The sequence below is a fragment of the Orcinus orca genome, chromosome 2 (assembly GCF_937001465.1).
Source record: "Orcinus orca chromosome 2, mOrcOrc1.1, whole genome shotgun sequence".
Lineage (NCBI taxonomy): Eukaryota > Metazoa > Chordata > Mammalia > Artiodactyla > Delphinidae > Orcinus > Orcinus orca.
The window spans coordinates 93741965-93764314 of NC_064560.1; the positions used below are offsets into that span (position 1 = coordinate 93741965).

The 22350-nt window shown below is 52.1% G+C and overlaps 2 protein-coding genes across 3 annotated transcripts; one reads left to right on the forward strand and one right to left on the reverse strand.

The window, feature by feature from the left end:
- Positions 1-438: 438 nt before the first annotated feature.
- Positions 439-16974, forward strand: RASL12 (RAS like family 12). 2 transcript variants are annotated; one of them, XM_049705915.1, is made up of 6 exons: positions 439-528; positions 3341-3453; positions 5397-5453; positions 11372-11445; positions 12169-12359; positions 15016-16974. In XM_049705915.1, the coding sequence occupies exons 1-6, from the start codon at positions 512-514 to the stop codon at positions 15389-15391; spliced, it is 828 nt and encodes a 275-aa protein (XP_049561872.1). In that variant the 5' UTR covers positions 439-511; the 3' UTR covers positions 15392-16974. The 2 variants fall into 2 exon arrangements, with proteins under 2 accessions (XP_049561872.1, XP_033293036.1); XM_033437145.2 differs by lacking the exon at positions 439-528 and adding an exon at positions 2870-2972.
- SLC51B (solute carrier family 51 subunit beta) lies at positions 16925-21207 on the reverse strand. Its single transcript, XM_004274750.3, has 3 exons — positions 20937-21207; positions 19791-19881; positions 16925-17249 (listed from the first exon to the last, which is right to left on the reverse strand). Exons 1-3 carry the CDS (start codon positions 21031-21033, stop codon positions 17045-17047), a joined length of 393 nt encoding a protein of 130 aa, XP_004274798.1. The 5' UTR covers positions 21034-21207; the 3' UTR covers positions 16925-17044.
- Positions 21208-22350: the final 1143 nt, after the last annotated feature.

The window sequence follows — 22350 nt, forward strand, 5'->3', positions numbered from 1 at the left end:
CCCACATGCCGCGGAGCGGCTGGGCCCGTGAGCCATGGCCGCTGAGCCTGCGCGTCCGGAGCCTGTGCTCCGCAACACGAGAGGCCACAACAGTGAGAGGCCCGTGTATCGCAAAAAAAAAAAAAAAAGAGAGAGAGAAGTGGGGCTTCCCTGGTGGCGCAGTGGTTGAGAGTCCGCCTGCCGATGCAGGGGACACGGGTTCATGCCCCGGTCCGGGAAGATCCCACATGCCGCGGAGCGGCTGGGCCCGTGAGCCATGGCCGCTGAGCCTGCGCGTCCGGAGCCTGTGCTCCGCAACGGGAGAGGCCACAACAGTGAGAGGCCCGCATACCGCAAAAAAACAACCCCAAAAAACAAAAACACAGAAGTGCATTAAGCATTGTGAATAATTCAAGGAGATTATTATCATATTGGCTTAGTCTAATAGATATTTAATTATATTGCAGCTCTGGGAATTCTGAATGAGTTTGGGGTCTTTGAAAAATAGACCAAGAAGGGCACCTGAGAGTCAATGATGATTTCTCATTGGTAGGAATTCGAAACACGTGTATTTCAAATCCTTTAAATCAGAGTCCTTTCAGCTCAACATTATTCATAGATTTTTAAAAAGTCCCCAAGACAGGTCAATAATTTGGTGATGGTATTTGTGTATAAAAACAATGACTATTCCTTTCAATAAATTGTATCCCCCAGGGAATGACATAGGTGGAAATGTTGAAATTTTTATATTTTAATCTTTTAGGTCTGACTCAGCATTTCAAATTTCCTATATCAAATTTCCATAATTATTTGACTGTATTTGTTTGTTTGTTTGTTTTGTTTGTTTTGGACTCGCCACGCAGTATGTGGGACCCTAGTTCCCAGAACAGGGATTGAACCCGTGCCCCCGCAGTGGAAGCACAGGATCTCAACCACTGGACCACCAGGGAAGTCCTTTGACTGTGTTTTTGGATAGATTTTGGAACTGTTGGTAGTGGTTGAGAACACAGTGATGTGTGAGAAAAAATGTACAGGGAGTAATAAAATGAGGAACTGAGGCCCAGATGGACAAAGTAGCTTATTCCACAGTCTGGCAGTAAGTGACTGATTCCAAGAGCCTTTCTGGTCCACAAAGGGCACTTCTGAGTGCTGGACAAGCAGCCCACAGATGAGGAGGCTGAGGATGGGGAATGGGAGTGGTTGCAACTGTGAGATGGGCACTGTTTTCCTCCCAAGCCTCGTAGGAGGGGCAGACTTTGGGCACTTAGCGGTCACAGCTGAGGGCCTGAGTAACCAGCTGGCAAAGAATTCAAATCTTTTAAATAGAAGTGAGTTAAGGTCATGGTCATCTCATCCCATCTTGCAAATCATTGTGGTGTCTCCTTACAACACCTCCTTTTAGTGTCACCCCCTTGATTACCTTCAGAGCCAGGGAGCTCACTTCTTCCAAAGACAGTAGTCCCTTCTAACTATGGGCAGCTCAGGTGATTAGAGTTCACACTCACACTGAGCTAGAACCTGCCTCCTTGCAGCTCCCATCTACTGGTTGGTCTGAGTCTTAAAGATAAGGAACGTAACTCCCCCAGAATCACATAAGTAGGGAAGTAGCAGAGTCCAGGTTTACTCCCAGTTGGGCCTCTGGGGGTCCACAGCCTGCCCTCTCTCCAGCAGTCCTCCAGTGAGACTGAGTCTCCCCATAGCCCCACCCAGAACCAGTCTGTCCTCCCAGGACTAGGGCCAGCCCAGGGATGTGGCTAGAACTTGGCTCCCACTTTTTCTCCTTCTACAACTCAAAGGAAAACCCTTGGCCATTAGCTCTGTGAGCGATTCTGGCCTGTGGGTGTAATCTAAACAAATTCCTCCCAACACCTTAGAGTCTTAATAACACAGCTGGTTTACCATGATCTCCCAGAAACACTATTAGGCTGAGTCGGTATTCACGTCCTGTCCTGGAAAATAATTTTCTCTCTTGGTTGAGGAGAAGTTATTACCATCAGGCTCTGACTCCAGACCCTCTGCCTGCTGACCTGGGTTTTCCTGGTTTCTTTTGCACATGGGTGGGTAGATTAGCTATGGGAGGATAGGGGTTTGGGGTTGGAAGGGGAAGGGCTGCAGTGAGAAGTCTCTGAGACTCCCATATCTTTCTCCACTCAAGCCTGGAGTGTATTCCAAAAAAGAGGTCCCACAGGGTTCTAGAAAGTACTCAGACATAGAACCCAGGGTTTATTTTGTCACTCTCCATTAGGCTTGAATTGGATTTATTTTCCCCTTCCTTTAGTATTATAGATGGGGACACCAAAGCCCAAAGAGGTGAGATGACTTGCCTAAGGTCACCCAGTGAAAGAGCTGGCACTAGATCCTAAATGTCCAGATGCCTCATGTCAGCCCTTTGCCCTGTTTCCAGCATGACCAGATTTACCCTGGGTTTCAAGGGGAATGACAGGTGACCCTGCCAGGCTCATCCACTAATCCCAGAATCATAGGCAAGAGGGAGTGCCAGGTTTTAGAATAAAATGCCCCATTTACACACTAGGCCACAAACACATGGGACTCATTAGCTCCCAATCAGGGAGAAAACAGTAATCCAGAATGGGTTTGGTTTCTTGAAGTTGGACCCAGATTGGCCATGAAATCTTAGTAAAGTCGTTTCCCCCCAGCTCCCCCCAAGCCCTCCCGCCCCTCCCCCACCCCGTTCCCAGAAGCTAGGATTCTTTACGGGTTCTGTAGTGATGCCTGAGAGTCCCCACACCGAAGGGCAGAGTAATGTGGTCGGGGAAGTTGTGTGCCAAGGCTGAGCTGGCTTGTGATCCAGAGAAAGGACCAGGCTCGGAGTTGAACCCGGCAGGCTTCCCGGAGGAGGAGGCGGGGCCAGCTGGGTAAAACAAAAGGAGGGGTGGATCTTCTTGCTGATGGGAAGTGACTGAGTGGAGGTTCAGACAAGGCTGGAAACATCCCTCCCCTCAGTGTCCCTATCCCTGGCCTCCCTCTCTCCGGTACTTGTCCTTTCCCGCCGGGTCTTGGGGTCGCTCCGAAGGGTGACAGCGCCGCCCGGCCCTCGAGGTCCAGTAAGGCCCTGGGGGGCGCGGCCGGCCGGAGATCCTTTCCGCTCTCAGGGGTCTCCGCAGCCCTTACAAGGAGTTTGGCGGCGCTCGGGCGGCCCCGCCCGCCGGGCTCCCGCGGCCCCTCCTCCCCGCACGGTCGGGCCTGGCCGCGGGAAGGCTGCCTGCTAGGCGCGGGGCCCGGGAGGCCGACGCCGCCGGGGCCGCGAGTGCCAGAGAGGCCGCCACTCGCTCCCGAGGGCCCCTACGGGCAGGCACGCTGCTCGGGGCCCTTAGGCCAGCACCCGTCTCCTTCTCCGCAGCGTCGCCATGTCCTCGGTGTTCGGGAAGCCCCGCGCGGGCAGCGGGCAGCAGCAGAGCGCACCCCTCGAGGTCAACTTGGCCATCCTGGGGCGCCGCGGGGTGGGCAAGTCCGGTGAGTGGGGTGCGGGAGGGAGGGAAGGGGTCAGGCGGGGAGGCGAGAGACAGGGAGCGGTGGAGGGAACGGGGCGCTGTGGGCTTGCGGGCAGGCTCTTCCACTGGCTTTCGGGGCTTCTTGCGCCCAGGTGGGTTGGATGAGACGCCGTGATGGTATATACCTTCTTTGCCTCAGCTTCTCTTGCTTGGTTTTCCTCAGCTTGTTTTCAGCTCCTCCAGCTCTCAGCTGCCTTCTCTTCCTGGCCTGTCTTTCCCTCTGTGTCTCCCTACTGTGTCTGTGTCCTCCTTGTCTGTGACCCCAGCTGTCTCCCCTCTGTCTCTGTGTCTCCCAGTCCTCTGCTGGTCTCCCCCTTGCCGTTCACCGCCCTCCATCTCCTCTTCCTGGCCAGCAGTCAGCCCTGGTGACTGGCACCAAAGGGACCTGTTAGGCGCTGATCCCCAGCCCAGGGCCCCTACGGAGCTCAGTCGCAGCCTTGCTGCTCCTTGATTTAGGCCAGGGGAGAAGGGGCCCCAGGCCCCCGAAGGAAGGTGGTAAGAGTCGCTGGCTTTTGGGATTTCCCAGGGAGAGGCCGCTACCCACTCCCCACCCCAATTCTCTGGGATTCTGCAACAAAGTGTGAATTCTTATCAAATGTATTTGTTTCAAGTCAAACCCCTCTCTTGACTTTACGGAAACACATTGGACTATGGTCTCAGGTGCCTCCGACCTGTCCTTAATGAACAAAGCGCTTGGATTTACACTCAGGCCATTTCTATCAACACTGAACTCTGCCTTCACCACCTTTGGCAGCTGGAGCCCAGCTGGAGCCCAGGGGGTGGGGGTGGGGGTGGGGGGGTGTCACCATAGGCAAAGATCCAGAAAAAGGGTTCACCGCTCTCCCCACCATTCCCAGTCCCAGGCAGCTGAAGGGGGGAAGGCAGAGGGGATTCTCCACTGGCTGTTTTCCAGCTGCAGCCATTAGTGAATGGCCATCATGGACTCAGCTGTGAGACCCACCGGGCGCCTACTCTCCACTTTTGAAGCCAGCGCCCTGGCTCAGAGATGGGACTCTGGATCATGCTTTCCTAGAGAAAAGATTTGCCCTCTTCCCTTTGAAAATCAAATTGTTATCTGTGGCTCTGTCACTGGTACAGTTTAGCCAGTGACTACATGAATGAAAGAATTTAAATTTTAAATACATATTCCCTGGGTATTAGTTTGCAAACTGACACTGTTAGGAATCCTGGGAAAGAATTTTAAGGATCTTCTTTAAAATGCTGCATTACTTTTTAAGAGTTCAGTATAGTAGTGGGCTGGCTCTCAGCTTTATGTGGTTAAATTCTGAACAAAATCAATCTTGTTAATGCATTCCACCTGGGGAGAACTTCCCCAGGTTTTATGTTCTGTGACCCTCCCATGATGAGTGTGGAGGCCTTAGAGCCAAGACTCGAGGACTGAGGACTAGAGTGTGTTTACTTGGGATTCGGGGGTTCATATCCCTCCCAGAGATCACCCACTGATAACTCAGCTCTTACTCTCTCTTTGGCTTGTAGCCAAAGCTGGGATAAATGCCTCCACACTTCAGAGTCTTTGTGCCTTGTCAAGGGTGGGGGAGGTCTCTCTTCACTTAAAGTCTCAGCAAGTTGGCCCTAAGGTAACTGCTTGCCTGGGTCCAGACCCCTTAGTTAGGGTCTTCACAAACGCCCCTTAGGCTTGCCTCTCATTTGTTTTCTCGCTGCCATCCCCCTCCAAAATAAAACATCCCAGAATGCAACCGGGAAGGACATGGCTCCCCATATTTCTGGTTTCCTCTGAGCCTCTCAAACCAGTTCCCCCGCTCTCCAGAGAGCAGAGGGGTCACAGGCTAGATAAGTCCTCCCTAAAATGAGAGGGGCAGGCTCCAGGGCCCAGCAGCCAGACACGATGGGGAGACTGAGCCAACTTCTTTCTCCTTCTTGCAGCCCTGACGGTGAAGTTTCTGACCAGGAGGTTCATCAGCGAATATGACCCCAACTTGGGTAAGGGCCCACTCCCCCCTGTCCCTCCTGCCGTGCCCACTTGGATCTCCCCTGCAAACACACATATGCCGTGGTGGGCCCAGGCCTGACCAGGACTACACATCTGGTGGCCGAGGGGAGGAGCCACCAGGATGACTCAGCCCATGTGACAAAATGTTTTAAGTTCCAAAAATGTACCCTTCCTCAGCTCACCCCAGACAACTTGGGGGTTAGCCCAATTAAGAGAACTGAGAGAAGTTGCTTTGCCCTAAAATATGAAGTATGATGAAACTTAAAAAAAAAAAAAAATCGAGCATTGCAGAATATGCACATCCATTAAGTGTTTTTCTTCCAGATGGTTATTCCGTGTACTTTTCCACAAAAGCTGGACAAGACATTTGGGAAATTCCCTAGTAATACTGGCTTCTAAACCAGTTTTTTAACCACACAAGAAAACTAGTCTTGTTTGGTAGCTGTATCATGATGGTGTATTGGAAAAAGGGATGCCCTGGTGTCAGAGCTGAGTTTGAATCCTGGCTTTGTCACTTATCGGCTGTGCACTTTTGAAGCAGTCACCTAAGCTCTCTGAGCTTCTGTTTCCTCATCTGTGAAATGGGCATAAAAATACCTATCTCAGAGAATTACTGTGAGGATTAATGAAGTAACACATGTAAAAGACGTAGCGTAATACTTGACCCACAGAGACGTTGAATGCGTATTCACTTCTCCTTCCTTCTTTCTCCTCAAATGGCTTCCCATCTGTGGTGGCTGAGATTCGCCCAAGTTAATTAGATCACTGTTTCTGAAAATTAATTTTAGCAGCAGGACCTTTTCCTCAAATAACCTCTTACATGGAAGCCCAATATCTAAATACGTAAAAGCAGAATTTTATTAATATAACTGTAACTTAAAGCTCACATTTATAGCATTTCTTTATGGTAAACTTTCCACTGAGAAAAATGGGGTGTCTGGATGCTCTTTGCTCTTTGGAAACGGAGGTTGCAGTCTTAGATTATCTTCCCCCTTCATAAGAATTGAATAAGGCATTTGTGGAACCCCTGAAGGCCCTCTGAGGAAACCCAGGGCTCCGGGAGGACCCTGGGGTCCCACAAATGAAACCTCCACAGTGCAGCACCACCGGCAGCAGACCTCTGATGGATTGCGCCCTTCACACCTGAAGGAAAGGGCTCCTCAGCCCACTGGTACCCCTCAGCCCCTCAGTCCAGGCTGGGATGTTGAATCCCAGTGTCAGAGCAGGAAGGGATGTCAAGGCTACTTAGTCCAGTGGTTTTTAGAATTTATTCCTTACGTAGCAGAATCCCCTCTTCCACGGAGATCTTACACAGAACCCCAGGGGTCAAGCAGAGGAAGCAGAGGGGGTCCCCTGGCTAAGTCAGGAATGCAGGGCAGGCAACTCACGGACAGTCCTTAAGGGGTTTGTTCCTCAAAGTTTGGTGTGACCGCCTGTGCTTTGACACAGCCCCTCGGCTACAGCGGAGGAAGCAGGCCCAAGGAGCTTTGTGGGCCAGGGTCACCAGCAGGTCTGAGGGGAGCCCATCGATTAGCAGAGGTCAGTGTCCAGGGGAGTGAGACACAGGAGCACGAAGTCAGATGGGCGGGGTGGGGGAGTGGGTAGGAAGGGAAGGCACACAGCAGGGATGTCTGGGAAGGGAAAACGGAGATTCTCAAGGACAGTGGCTCAAAAGACAGATTCTGCCTACCTCAAATATTGCATGGAACATACTTATACTAAAAAGTATTAGCTGTTTATCTGAAATTCAAATTTAACTGGTTATCTTGTATTTTATTTGGCAACCTATCTCCAGTCTCTCTTCTTCCTGTCCCCCATCCATACCCTTCAGGCAGGGTCCCACCAGAGGTGCCTATTACAGTGGTGGTTTGAGCTTCCTGGTTGAGCAATTTTGGAGTTCTGAACTGGTAGGGGAATGCGTGGTCAGACGGCCTGAGGCGGGGGTGTGGCAGCTCCACTGTGGTTAGTCACCTCAGCCTTTTGTCTCGTACCACACCCTGAGAGCTTCTGAGCTGGAGAGATGGCCAGACGCTCAACTGTCGGCTATTCTGGGAGGCCAGTGCTGCTCCTTGGGGGTCCTGTCCACTGTCTGAACATTCCCACCACTATCCCATGGCTGGTTCCAGCAACAGGGGGGGACTCTCGGACCAGAGCTTTTCCTTCTGTGGAGAAAGGTCTGAGCATCCAAGGAAGAGTTAGCCATGTGGAGATGTAAAACCACCCTTTCCCCTTTTCTTTTTTTCTGTACACGGGCCTCTCACTGTTGTGGCCTCTCCCATTGCGGAGCACAGGCTCCGGACGCGCAGGCTCAGCAGCCATGGCTCACGGGCCCAGCCGCTCCGCGGCATGTGGGATCTTCCCGGACCGGGGCATGAACCCGTGTCCCCTGCATCGGCAGGTGGACTCTCAACCACTGCGCCACCAGGGAAGCCCCACCCTTTCCCCCTTTTCAAACACCTTCCAAGAGCTTGAGCTCAAAGGGGCCTCTTGAGGGTGGACACCTGTGATGTTCATTCCTATCTCCAGCTTGGAGTGCAGTGCTAGGCACAACACAGATGCTGTTAAACATGGGATTTGAATTTTGGTTTTAGGATTACCCTTTAAAGAAGAGCTCCTATTATTATCCCCATTTTACAGGTAAAGAAACTGAGGCAGAGAGGGCTCAGTGGTTTGCCTAAGATCATGGAGAACCTCAGGTACAAAGGAAGATGAGACACCACTCCAGTTGCCCTCCACTAAGGGTGGCCTTATGCTATCGAGGACCTGAAGTCAGAAGTCTGTGTGGCACTGGGCTCTCTGAGCCTTGGTTTCCCCATCTGGAAGATAGGACTAATAGACTGTGCTCTGTGTGTGAGCTGTGCCTTGTTATAGGTTGTGACTGTTAGAGTTGGTAGGAGCCAAGAGAGTCAGTGCCTGTGAAAGGGCTTCACCTGTGCTGAGCACTCCAGGAAGCGAGCAGGGGTATCCAGGAGGACACCCTCCTCTCACAGAGGGATTGGGGGCATCTCACCTGGTTTGCCCAGGGCAGAATGACAAGCTTCTCACCGCTCTTCTCCTCATCCTGCTCCAGCAAGGGTACAGGCACCATTTCTGAAGCATCGTCCCATACACACTCTGACCAGAGCTCCTTTAGTGACATTTTAAAAATTATTGCTGTAAATGAGAGAAAAATAGTTCGGGAAAGGGATCTTTTCTCAGCATTTAAGTCCTAAGAATGTTATTTAGAACTAGCAGTTATGAAACCCGTATTTAGTAAAGGACTCTAGAATGACCAGAGGGCAGGGACTTTGTGATGGGGAGGCAGGACATTACTGTGACTTGGAGCCCCCACTGCACCCCCAGCCCCTGGAGTCACCTCACTTGCAAAGGGGGAGGGAGCTGGATAAGATGATTTCATGACCTCTGAGCCTTCTCCACTTTGCCCATGCATGTTCCACAGCATCAGCTGGACGGGGAGCTTCTGCTCTTTCCCTGTATTCTGCACAGATAGAGCTGGAGAATTGGCTTGTCCACTGAGCAGAGGGAGTGAGGGGGTCCCACTGTAGAGCCCCAAGTTCAAGTTCCTTCTGATAGGGTGCTGTGTGGCTGTGGGAGAGTTCTTTTCTGGGCCTCACCTTCCTGTCATCTCTCTATGGAAGAGCTAACAGCAACCTCAAAAGGCTGTTGCATCTAAGGGACTGTAGGAGACCAAGGTTGGGCTAATATATTTCCTTGGGCTGGGCACAGCATGGTGCCTGTTTGGGCACAGAAGCTGGGAAGCACCTAAAAGGCATGCATCAGACAACTCTGGCAGGAAAATAAAGAAAAATCTGAAGGAGATATAGGTATCCAGGGGCAGCTCTTCTTGCACCAAATATAGTTAAACATTTGGGGCATATTTTCCATGAGATTTTTTTTTTTTTTTTTTTTTTTTTGTCTTTGAACAAGAACGGCTATTTATCCAAGTCCCCACAGCAGGCTGGGGATGGGAGCTGTCTATGACTCCTGCCGGCTGCTAGTGGACCTGGCGAGTGTCCAGGCCTGGCTTAGCTGCCAATGGCCCTCAGAGAGAATTCCGCCACGGCTGGGGGGTACGCTTCTCACAGTGGCTGCTACCAACAGGCAGAGAGGGCTCCAGTTCTGCCCAGAGGGTTCTTCTTTGGGGTCACTTGGGGCACAGGGGCACCACCACCCCCAGGGAAAGGTGAGGGCCAAGCACACTCACATGTGTGGACCAGTGGCACAGGGGAAAGTTGGGGGTAGGGAGAATGATTGTGACAGTGAGGTCCTCTTTGCAGGCCTGGCCACTTGATACTTTCTCAGGTTTGAGGTCATGAGAACTTAGAGAAACAATTTGTAAAAACTTATGAAATCCAAATAAGGTCAGTGGTATAGTTCATAGTATGGTACCAATGTCAATTTTCTGGTTTTGACCATGGTACTATGGTTATGTAAGGTGCTAACATTGGGGGGAGGGGGGGGAAGAGTACACAGGAACTCTCTGTACTATTTTGCAACTTCTACATGAGTCTAAAATTATTTCAAAATAAAAAGTAAAAAAAAAAAAAAATCACCTAGGAATGTGAACCTGCCCTGGAAACTTTGGAGCACTATGTCCCCACTGTCCTTTACCGGGCATTTGTGGAGGGCCAGGCCCCATGCCTAGCGGCCCATCCAGTCCTCATGCAGCCCTGTGAATGGTGCAGGGACAAGCATTTAGCACAGCGCCTGGCACAGAGTAAAAACCTGAAAACTGTTAGCCAGTGTTATCACATCATCCCTATTTTAAAATGAGGAAACAGAGTCTCAGAATGCTGAAATGACTTGACCAAGGCACACAGCTAAAAAGTAGCTGAAGTTGGGTTTGATTCCCATCTCCAACCTAAAACTTTCAACCATCCTAGATTCCTCTGCTATTATTTTGACAAGGATTACTTGTAAAACCTTCTTGGGACCTCTTTTTCTTTATTGAAATATAGTTGATTTACAACGTTGTGCCAGTTTCTGCTGTACAGCAAAGTACGCGGGCCTCTCACTGTTGTGCCTCTCCCGTTGCGGAGCACAGGCTCCGGACGCACAGGCTCAGCGGCCATGGCTCACGGGCCCAGCCGCTCCGCGGCATGTGGGATCTTCCTGGACATGGGCACGAACCTGTGTCCCCTGCATCGGCAGGCAGACTCTCAACCACTGCACCACCGGGGAAGCCCACAGAGACATTTTTAAAAATATTCTTTTCCATTATGATTTATTACAGGATATTGAATATAGTTCTCTGTGCTATACAGTAGGACCTTGTTGTTTATCCATCCTGTATATAATCGTTCACCTCTGCTAATCCCAAACTCCCAATCCTTCCCTCCCCCATCCCCTGCCCCTCCTTCTCGGGTCTTCTAAACAGGGTCTGACCCACCTCCCCGCCCCCCGCCCCCGGCCCCTGCCTTAATCATGTTGTGTGCTTCTCCTTTCTTGTCCCTTCCCCACCGGGGGCCAGAGGGTTGTCCTGATTGTCCTTGGGTACTGTGGTTGGAGAGAAGGGGGTGGAGAAGCTTGGGGTTCAGGTGGGAGGGGCTGGCAGTGCAGCTCCTGAGGCCTCTGCTGCTCACTGGGCCCGTGAGCCACACACACTCCATCCTACAGGTGTGGTGGGTGGACCCAGAACACAATCCCATACCCTGTGGCATGTTCTATGCGTGCCCTCGGGTGCTCTGAGCCATGATAGGTGGAGCAGCATCTCCTTGGTGGGAGGGTCTGCCCGTGTCCTCCATGTGGGTGAGAGCCAGGGTCTTTCCAGTGGTCCTGGCTCAGCCAGCCCCAGAGCAAGTCCCCCAGGGGTGCACAGGGATCCAGCAAAGGGAAGCTGGGACTCAGACCCAGCCTACCATCGAGTGGCCTGCCCTGCCTCTGACTGGGCTGACCGTCTGTGTTGCAGAGGATACCTACAGCTCTGAGGAGACCGTGGACCACCAGCCTGTCCACCTGAGGGTCATGGACACTGCAGACCTGGTAACATTACCCCCATGACCCATGAAGAGCTGAGAGTCAGTACAGCCTCTTGGGAAGTCGTGCTTCCAGAGTGTGGACCTCAGATGGGAATCTGTAAACCTTTTAAGCTCCAATTTGCTCTGCGTCCCTGATTGAGGTGCTGACCTCTCTGGGCCTGAATCTATTGATGTGCCAAATGAGAAGGGATAGGAAGGGGCCTGGGGAGACCTGATGACTGTTGGTGTCAGCTCTGAGATTCTGTGCTCTGGGGCTTGACGCCTGTGTACGCATGGAGACAGGTGCACACACGTGTTTACACAGAGGCTCCCCTGGCCCAGCCTTGCCCCGCCGCCCAGTACATACATCTCCCTGTGTCCTCACCACCCCCGCCAAGGCTGGATGCCAGTTCTTCTCAGAAGCCAAAGGGGCACCGTGAACCTGACCCAAAACCAGCAGTGCCCAGGCACAGCCAGGTCTCTGTAGGGGCCATGCCAGAGTCTTGGCTCTGTGCCCCAGAGGCCGAGGTCTCCAAGTCTGTGGCTGGGTGGTGGGAGTGAGGCTCAGAAACAATGTCTCCTTTCACAACAGGCCAAATCCACACTCAAGCGCCCCTTTGAAAAGGGCCCTGCTGGGGAACAATATACAGAGATGCAGGGAGCGGGGAAATGGCATGAGACAGCTCAGGTGAAGGCCTGTACCCTGGCCTCCTCTGCCCCTGACAGAGGCTGCCCTCCTTTGCCCCAGGACACCCCCAGGAACTGTGAGCGCTACCTGAACTGGGCCCACGCCTTCCTGGTGGTGTACAGCGTCGACAGCCGCCAGAGCTTCGAGGGCAGCAGCAGCTACCTGGAGCTGCTCGCTCTGCATGAGAAGGAGACGCAGCGCAGCTACCCTGCTCTGCTGCTGGGCAACAAGCTGGACATGGCCCAGTACAGGTGAGTGCGGCATTTTGTCCCACACCCTAGAGCTCGCCTTCTCCTTTCTCGTAAAAGCGGTGTCATCTTCAGGGATTATTTGGCTGCTAAGAAGAGTAATCCCCTTGGATGTAGATAGAAGGGGGTGTGTTGTAAGGATACAGTGGGGCAGGGCTTCCAGGCAGCCAAGGGCAGGAAGGGAAGAGCATCTGGGCTGCACAGGAGCTGGACCCTGAAAGTCAGAAGAGAGGCCACTCCTCCCATCCTCCTGAGGCTCTGAGGTCTCTCTCAGCCTCACCCTTGCTTTCCTGAGACTATATGACCTTCTGTTTCCACTCCCCACAGCTGGCTGGTCATCCAGTGCCCAATTCCAATTCTGGGGAGAGAGGCTCTAATTGGCCACCTGGGTCAGGTGTCTGCCCTGGTCCAACCAGCTTTCGCCTCACCCAAGCGTGGTCCCCAGGCTCATTCCCGCAGTTGGCTGTGCTGAGGGCAGGTTCTCTTAGAAAGAGTTGGAGTTGAATCGGAGACCGCAGACTGGGCCAGAGGACAGATGACCGCTGAGTGCTGCAGCCGTATTTTGCTTGGCTGGCAGTGTTTTAAAAGAGCCGGAATTGGAATGCTTCGAGGTGGGGCGTGCCCCCTCCAGCTGAACACAGCCCTCACACTCCCCGTGGCTTACCTCCACCCTCCCCACACATCAAGTTGCCCGCCTGGCCCCTGAGGCGTTTGAGACTGTGATGCCTCCACCTGATGGGTGACCCCACTGGCCCTCTCCAGCACATCCGTCCTGTGTGGCCAGTCCACCTGCGAGGTAGGGCACCCCCCACCAGCCTTCCTCCCGTCCCTCCCTTCTCAGGGCTGGTCACTCCTGCTTCCCCAGGCCCCAAAGGCCCACTGACTGATGTTAGGAAGGAGGGAACACTTAATATAGATCGGGGCTGATGGGCAGTGGGGAAATGGGGTGTGGTCTCATGAAGGGTGCTCACGGTAGGAGCCTTCAAAGGTGGGCAGACCCTCAGACCCAGACAAATTCCATCTCAGGGAATGAGCAAAGTTGTGTGATCTTAAAGCCAAAAGGTAGTCTTTGAGGAATCACAGATCCCGCAGAGCCTAGAATAGGGATCAGAAGACTGGATTGTGAATAAACCAGTTTTAAATATGAGGAAAAAAACTAGGCCACTGTTTTGGTCCCAATATTTACCAGTGGGATTGTCCAAAAGTGGTTTGGGGGCAAAGAGCAAAGCAGCATCGTTTCCCTAAGGAGTCATGAGATTTGTCCCCACTTCCTTCTTTGGTCAAGTCCCGAGGTTGGTAGGTCAGGATTTGATGGGCACAGACAATGTAATTTTTAGCTGAGCATTGGTCAATGTCTCCCATGAGTGTCTTGCAGCTAAAGGGTAAAATGTGGGTTAGAGCGGTGATAACCACTGATAACATTTTCGCTAGGCTACGCCAAAATAAGAAAAAGGGTAATAATGTTATATGCCCGGCTCATCCATTCACGCACACGCATGCACGTATGGGGTTCTTGTTTCCAAAAGCTCATTATTCAAGCCCCACAATGACAAAGTTTCAGATTCAAGTTCATCACAAAGGCACATAATACCAAGTATTCTTTCAAAAGGAGTTCCTCAGGAATCTGTGAGCTGACAGTCAGGACACCAACCCTGGTTGGGGAATGGATCAGGTGCTCTGTCCCTGACGCTTTTGTCCCAGTCGTTCCCTCTGTCTGTTGAGCTAGCCCACTTCCAGCCTTTGCTCCTGCCAAATTAACCTTGGCTCAGAAACCTTTTCCCACCATACCCACCCTGGTGTCCGCTCTCAGCTCCCAGGCTGTGCCACTGTCCTCAGGAATGGCAGGTGAGGCAGCTCAGCAGTGAGATTTAGCCATTGAAACCTTGGCCTCCAGCCCTCAGGGACCCCTCCCCCCGCCTGCCCCGTGCCTCTTCTGGACATCTGACCTATCCAAGGGCCAGTATTTTTCTCTCACCCTGATTCCCATGGCTTTCAGGACCTTCCTAGTTACAAATACTCGAGCCCATCATCATGGGAAGTGGTACAGGATGAAGCTGGGAACAGGTGCTGCTCCCTCTCTCGTGCTGTCACCCTTGCTCTCTCCTGCCTCTCTCCTGGGCAAGCAGACAAAACTCCCTGCCACGAGCCCTGAGACCTCTGCCGACCACAGGCGTCCTGAGTCAGGACCTCGGCCCACCAGGCCTCTGTGGACACTGTGGTCTCACATCCTTCCAACCAGACCACTGCCTTTCCCCAGAGCTGATCCCACATGCCAGGGCTGAGGGTGACTCATTTCCTCACCAAGGGAGTCAAGATGTGGGGCTGGGAATACCCATCTTCCTCTGGCCACAGGCAGGGTCTAACCAGGGACTTTGGGCCAGCTTCTCCCTTCCCCTCGGCCTCGTTCTGAAATTCTGGCTTCGGTGACATCATCCGCCATTTATTAAGCAGGGACTGTGCTAGGCACTTGACACAAATCGTCTTAATCTTAACAACCCTGAGAGGCAGCTCTCATTATCCCATTTTACTGATGAGAAAACTGAGCCTCAGAGAGATGAAGATGGTCACCGAGCCAGTAAGTGAGGATCCAGGTGTAGGCCTGGGCCTGCCTGACGTGGATGCATGCTCCTGACCCCACCTCACCCTGCTTCCCCGCCAGGCAGGTCACTCAGGCAGAGGGCGTGGCCTTGGCGGGCAGGTTCGGGTGCCTGTTTTTCGAGGTCTCTGCCTGCCTGGACTTCGAGCACGTGCAGCACGTCTTCCACGAGGCAGTACGGGGGGCACGGCGGGAGATGGAGAAGAACTCCCTGGCCAGGCCCCTCTTTATCTCCGAGGAGAGGGCCCTGCATTACCAGGCCCCACTCACGGCCCGGCACGGGCTGGCCAGCTGCGCCTTCAACACACTTTCTACTGCTAGCCTGAAGGAGATTCCTGCCGTGGCCCAGGCCAAGCTGGTCACTGTAAAGTCATCCCGGGCTCAGAGCAAGCGCAAGGCACCCACCCTGACACTGTTGAAGGGCTTCAAGATCTTCTGAGGGCCCCTGCTCAGGATTCCAGGCTCAGCGCTGGGCAGTCTGCAGGGCAGGAGCTGGCTTCTCACCACCGGCTTTCCTTCTGGTGGAACAGCAGCCCTCACCCTCTGGTGGACAGCTGACCCCTCCTCCAGCACCAGGCAGTGTCCCTGACACCCAGTTCACTGTAGGAGCAACAGGGACAGGCAGAAATTCTGCTCCTGTTCCCTCCAGACCTTGGTTTCCATGGTAACCACCGCATCCCTCACCCTGAAGGAAACAGCCACGGTGACAACGCAGAGACCTGGGGTCAGCCTGAAGCGGAAGGAAATTGCAGCATCCATCGTGGCGCCATCACCCCCTCCTGCTCCATCTACAGCCAGGCCTGATGTGGCCCCTGGTGGACAGCTCTGGGTGGACAGCTCCAGGAGGCACTGCATAAGTGTGGGCCTGAGAGCATCCTGCCCTGAGGTCCCAGCACCTCCTGGTGGACGGGAAGGGCAGGGCAGCTGCAGGTTTTGCAGGGCCAGAGCCTGGCCCTCCCCTTGCCTTCTGACTTCACAGAACCCCCAGGCAACAAACCTCACAGTTTATCCAAGTAAAATCTAGTTGCAGTAATCCTACGGGACAGCCTGTGAGAAGCAAAGGTGTCCCGGGAAGGCCTATTTCCAGTCCTTTGCCTCTCAATGAGGGCAGAGGGAGAGGGCCGCGGGTAGGCCAGTATAGGGAGCCTCCTGTGTGTTTCCACCAGGAGGCAGGGCCCCCGTATTTTACAACCTTAAATCAAGGACTCTGTCCGCAGGCCCTCCGGACCTGCCTTCTCAAGTTTACTGATCAAAACTGCAGAACAAAGTCATTCTCTCCAGTGACAATCACCCAGGACTCCAGGGAGCCCACAACTGGCTGTATCAAACATCCAGTAGGGAGAAGCACAGTTTTCTGTTTGTAGCCTGGTGCGGCAGGACCTAGTACCCTTGGCAATGGGTCTGCGTGTTCAAAGTCCACTTTTGTAAGATACCACCTAAAGCATTTTTGGTTCATAAAGCAGATTTTTGCATAAATTATTTGGCGTTGCCACCACAGCTTATACTGCAACATGGTGGCTCAGACACGGGATCGCGACACTCCTTTGGGATCCCACGGTTAGCAAGAGAAGGGTCTCAGAGGCAGGGAGTTTCTTAGTTTTCTAGCTCTCTTTACCACAGGGCCCCTGGCCCAAAGGAAGTCTTTCACGGACCCTCAGCAGACCAGCAGGCAGAGGAGTGGCCTGTGGTGGGGAAGGGAGGGGGAGGGGATTCTGAGTCCAGAATCCTGCCCCATCCTCACTCAGCCCTTCCAGGAGCTTGGATTGAAAACAATAGCTCTTGCCCAGGCTTCAGCCACCTTCTGCAGACGGAGAAGCCGAGGTCAGAGGGAGGCTGTGAACTCCTCAAGGCCACGTGAGGAGTCCTGGCCAGGCTTCCTGACCCACAGGCTGGCTCTGGATTTTGCACTTTTGTTTCAAGCCGCTTGTGTGTGGACCACTGCCATTTGAACAGACTATGCAATTCCAACTGCCCACATCCAGAAGCATTTTAATAAAAAGGTTTTGTTCGTTTTTTTCCTAACAGGGTTTTAGTTTGATTGCAGTTCACTCACTGTCGGCTAACACCACGGGGGCACTGCCCTGCACCCTAACTAGCTCTCAGATTCTCGGGGGTCCGGAAGAATGACTGGCGGCACATCACTGTCTTTTACGTCCACTTCCACCTGGGCCAGCTTTGGCTTTTCTGAGAGCAAAGTCTCTCTTAGGATGGTCAGGTTGTTGTCATCTTTGTTTCTGGCCTCGGCCAAGTACAGGACTTCTGGAGTTTGTTTTTCTGGTGACAGCCTCTTTTGATTTCTGGGAGGAGAGAAAACACTATGGAATGTGAGTTCCCTGAGTTGGGGTACCGAGTGTTTGGGGCAGGACTGGGTCTCCCAGGTGGGTTAGTGAGTTTGAGGTAGAAATCCAGTGCCCAGTTCTGGGAACAGTTGCGGGAGAAGCCGAGAAGGTGCCATGGTGTTTGGCAGAGAAACATCTTACACTTGTCTGTGTGTCACCTTACCAAACCCTCAGCGCCACCTGTGAGCTCAACTACTATTGCTCCCCTTACAGGCGATGTAATGGGGCTCAGAGGGCCAAAGGAGCACATGCCTGGGACGTGCGTTTAAGTCTCCTGACCCTGAGTCCCGTGTTCTTTTCACCAAACCACATTTTCTCATCGCAGGGCTGTCGTCCTACTTAGTGCAGGTCCTTGTCACCCCACACCCCATCCCCACCCTCACTCCACCCCATCTCTAGACAAGCTAATCAGGAAATTCCTAACTAATCTTCCTGCCGCTAGGTGCTCACTTCTCCAAACTGGCCTACACACGCCAAATCACGATTCTAAAGTCCCTGTGCGTACACACCGCTCCCCAGCTCAAGCGCCTTCAGTGGCTCCCCACTCCCACTTCCTTAACCTGGCATTCAAGATCCAGTCTTCCTTCCAACAACCTTCCCAAATGTCTCCCCTCTGAGGTGGTTCTACTCAAAGTATCCACCTCTAGGTTTCCTGGCCATAGTAGAGGGACCCGGCTGTGGTTAGAGCCGAACGCCCAATCTGCTTCGGCCATAGGGGAGTATCTCAGTGTCTGCTGCTTCTGAGGACACCTGCCTTGTCTCTGAAGTGACCTTGTCGAGGGGGATGCTTCCTGACAGGGTGAGAGAGGAAAGGTCACCTTCTTAGAGGCTATACCCTCTGGGTCTTTTTATATCCTGCATCCAGACTGATCTTGCTAAAACATAAGCCGTTCATGTCCCTGTGCAGAGCTCTTCTTTGGCTCCCCAATGCCCATGGGCTAGAACCTGAACTCCTTAGGATGGCCCCCAGGGCCTGTTCACTCTGGGCTCTGCTGCCTCTTGGCCTCCTCCTCCCCCTGCCCTCCCCACACTCCACACTGCAGCCTCGCGGGCCCTCCTCCTCCCGCCTCGAGCTTGCTGTGTGCTGTCCCTTGGTCTGGAAGGCTTCCATAGCCCACCCTCGCGCTCTTTTTGCCCCGCAGGCCCCAGATCCCATCTCTGTGCTCCCACAATACTCTGTATGTCCCACAGTCGCCACCTGTCACTCTAAACTACAATTATCTCCCCACCAAACTGTAAACTCCATAAGACCAGGGCTGAATCTATCTTGCCCAGCCCTGCAGCCCCCGCTCTCAGTGCGGAGCTTAGCGCAGGGCAGGTGCTCAGCTTATTCTGTGGAATGAATGATGACTGGGCCATAGCAGTTCGTAACGACTAGTTAACAATGCGAGCAAAGGGCACTGGGTTATTTCTTTCTGGCTTTACAGCAGAACTGTGAGGAGGATTCACAGATGACATAAAATACAGCACAGAAGGAAGAGCACGGAGGTTAGGCCAACCCTTCCATGGATCCTCAGTGACCTTATTCTGTACAGTGGGAATAGGTAATTTGTGCCAACCCCACCTTACAGGGCTGTCTTGATCAAGTGAGAGAATGTGAAGGTGCCTTTAAAATTGTAAAACATGATACAGATCTGAGGGAGAGATTCTCATTATGATTGTTTCAAAGTTACTGCTAGTTACTAGGGCTATAGTAACTGTTGAATGAATGGGAATGAGTGAACCAAGCATTTATTGAATAACTTCTAGAGCCAGACTTTGTGCCAGTTGCTTGGGGAAACAAAATTGAGTCAAATGTGGTCCCTGCCTTCAAGGAGCTCTCAGAAGTTAGCCCTGGAATCATCCAGAGAGTTTAACAAAATGCCAATGCCCAGGTCCCACCCTTTGTGTCAATCTCCAAGGCGAGGTACAGATTTCTGTGTTTTTAATGTTCCTCCTCAGGTGATTTGGTTGTGTATCCAGGGTTAAGGAGTACTGTTGTTATAAAGATGTCAAAATTATCCCAGGAGCACCGGCTGATCTTAGGTCTCTTTCCGTGCCCTGCATTTGGCCTTGGAGCAGCATAAGGCTTTCCCCTTTAAGAGCAGCCCTAACTGCAAAAGCCCCCACTGTGCACTCGCCACAATCCTAGGAGGAGGGAATCCGTTATTACTGCCATTTATAGAAGAAGCAGCTGGCTTGGAGATATTGAGTGTCTTGCCCAGCTGCTGAGTGGCAGAACTGGAATTTGAACCCAGCTTGTGTGACTCCAGAGCCAGAGATCCTGACTTCTGAGATACACCACCAGCCCGCGCCCTGTTTGCTGGCCAGGGCCAAGGAGTGTCATCAGGGACAGTTGCCAGTTTTTCAGCAGCTTTGGGTTCTCACAGGACCCTAAAGGATGCATTTTGCTGTCCCAAAGGGTGGACAGCCAAGGCCCCTAGATGACCCCTCTCTAGGTTTCCTTTGGGAGGGCAGGGCCCACCCCCTCCAGAGACCACCCCCAGACCAGCTCCTCACCTTTTTGCCTGGGTGTTCCTTCTCAAGAAGACAATGCTTATCGCGACCACCACGGCCACCAGGACAAACATGGAACTATTCCAAGGAGTTGCTGGGGAGGGACACACAGGACAGAACCTTGAGGAGAGGCTGGGTGCCCTTCAGGCCCCTAACAGACCAGCTCACAGCATCAACCTTCCTGTGCTGTGGGCCAGGTATCGTAGAGAGACTCTAAGCTGAAAATGAGCCCCCTGCCCTGCGGGAACTCCCAGTCCAGTGTTGGGCGGGGAGAGGGAGATAAGATCTCTGCTCTGAAGAAGCTCTCATCTACCTGGGGGAGACAGCACTGCAGCTGGGTAATAATAGTGGGCAAAGGAGGAGTGTGGGTGAAGATAAACTTCACAGTCTTCAGAGTTTTGCTAGGAGCTAGCCAAGTGCAGTACAAGGGGAAAAGGAAGGAAGGGAGGGAGGGAGGGAAGGAGGGAGGGAGGAAAGAAAGAAGGGGTGGCAGTTAAATTGGATTCAACACATTGCCCACAGACAATATGTGAAGTGGCTAATCTGAATTTGGATAATCAAGATTGGTCCACACTGTACCCAAGTGAGGCAGGATCTAGCTTCAGAGCTTTTGCGTTTGCTGTTCCCTCTACCAGGAATGTTCTTCCCCCACATAATCTGCATGGCTAATTCCTTCACCTCCTGCAAACTTTACTCAAACACCACCTTCTTAGGGAGGCCTTCCTTGACCACATTATGTTCCCTGCAGCACACCTGCTATTCCCTTTCTCCACTTAATTTTTCTCCGTATTATGCATCACCAGCACACTATGCATTTTAGTCATTTGTTGATTTTCTGTCTCTTTCACTAGAAGGTATGCTCCATGAGGGCAGAGATTTTTGTTTTTTCGCTTCTGTAACCCCAGTGCTGAGAACAGTGCCTGGTGCACAGAAGGAACTTAATAAATATTTGTGAATGACAGGATGGATGAGTAAATGAGTGGCCAGCCCTGAGAAGAGGAGGGTGCAATTTAGCCAGACCCCTCTGGGTAGTGAGACCCCTCAGCCTCGGTCCCTGGCTTAGAGGAAACGTGCAGTCTGCTGCAGAGGAGGGGACCATGAAGGGGGCTTCAACCAGATTCCTCTCTTTGTGTTGTGTCCACCACTTACCATCTTCTACACGAAAATACCAAAGCATTTCTTCCAGCAGCTCCTGAGGCACCTCGGTGCCAGGTGGGGCTCCAGTAAGCTCCTCATTGTAGCCCATGCCACTGCTCCTGGTTGGGATATGTTTCTGACAACAAATTCCTTAGGCCCCTTCGCCCCCAGGTGCTCTCCTGGCCTCCTAGGTTCTGGCTCTTTGCAAAGCCCCAAAGCCTGCTGGAGACAAAGCAGAGAGCATAACTGGGTATCCCACCGCAGTTTACTCTCCCCTCCCTGCCCAAACCCAGCTCTCCTCAGGACCAAAACAGCTGGAACTCCCGCAACAGGTGGGGCCTGGAGAAGCAGAGACCATAGAAGTGGGAGTCACTCAAGTCTTTATGAAAACTCATCATGTGTGGGGAAGACCTGGGAGTGAGGAGGACTGACACTGATGGGCTGTGGGACTCTTGCAGGGGACTCCCATTCTCCAAGAAGAAACTGATATCTAGAATATACAAAGAATTCTCGCAAATTAAGAAGAAAAAGACTAGAATCCTAATAAATGTGTAAAGGATATAAACAGGCAGTTTACAAAATAGGAAACCCAAAAGGCTAGCAAGAATATGAAAATAAACTCTTTGGTAATAACAAGAATGAAAATTAAAACAAAATGAAACACCACTTGACATCTGTTAGATTGGCATAGTTTGGAAGGTAGATAATGCCGTGTGTTGGCGGGGCTCTGGGGCTATAGCCTTAGGCACTGCCAGGGCGTGTAGACTGGGGCAGCCATCTAGGGAGCAAATTAGTCAAAGTAAGTGTACACATGACCCAGCAGTTCTACTCCTGAGTGCATTTATATCTCAAAGAAAGTATCCCTGAGGATCATAAGGGGGCATGCCACACCGTTTATGAAATTCACATATGCACACAAAACAACACACATTTTACAAAAACACGTTTTTAAAAAGACACATTCAACACATTAGGATAATTATCACTGGGGGTGGGGAGAAGAAAAAGGTAACAGAAATGGAGATCCAAGTAAAGAAATAAAACAGGAGAAGGGTTTTGAACAGACCAATCATGAACTCATGTCATAGGGCTAAAAAGACAATGAGGCAAAGAGAGAACAAGAGAGGCCAGAGGCCATCTCAAGTCCCCCCGCTCTGACACTGCCTTCCACTCCAAAATAGCCTTTGGAGGCTCAGCCAGGAACATCCGAAAACAAATGGATGGAAAACAGCCAAACAGAAGAACAAGGTACTAATAAAAAAGAGTTTTCTCCAGCTCTCCAGCTCTGAGAAAACTGAAGAAACATCTACAGATTTTGAGGAAAAATATTTTGACACAAATATAATATTGAGCTGAGTTTTTCCTATATGAATGATCATTCATGTGTCAAGATAGAGATGGAAGTCAGGGGGAAAGAAAGACTTTT

What these genes read in the sequence shown, in the direction of transcription:
- RASL12 (XM_049705915.1), top strand. An exon ending in CCGCGGGGTGGGCAAGTCCG is followed by an intron (nt 3,454 to 5,396) that starts GTGAGTGGGGTG and finishes TCCTTCTTGCAG; the next exon opens with CCCTGACGGTGAAGTTTCTG. An exon ending in CGAATATGACCCCAACTTGG is followed by an intron (nt 5,454 to 11,371) that starts GTAAGGGCCCAC and finishes TCTGTGTTGCAG; the next exon opens with AGGATACCTACAGCTCTGAG.
- SLC51B (XM_004274750.3), bottom strand. Translation starts at nt 21,033, where the DNA reads ATGGGCTACAATGAGGAGCTTACTGGAGCCCCACCTGGCACCGAGGTG. An exon ending in GTATTTTCGTGTAGAAGATG is followed by an intron (nt 19,882 to 20,936) that starts GTAAGTGGTGGA and finishes GTCCCTCCCCAG; the next exon opens with CAACTCCTTGGAATAGTTCC. An exon ending in AGGAACACCCAGGCAAAAAG is followed by an intron (nt 17,250 to 19,790) that starts GTGAGGAGCTGG and finishes CTCTCCTCCCAG; the next exon opens with AAATCAAAAGAGGCTGTCAC.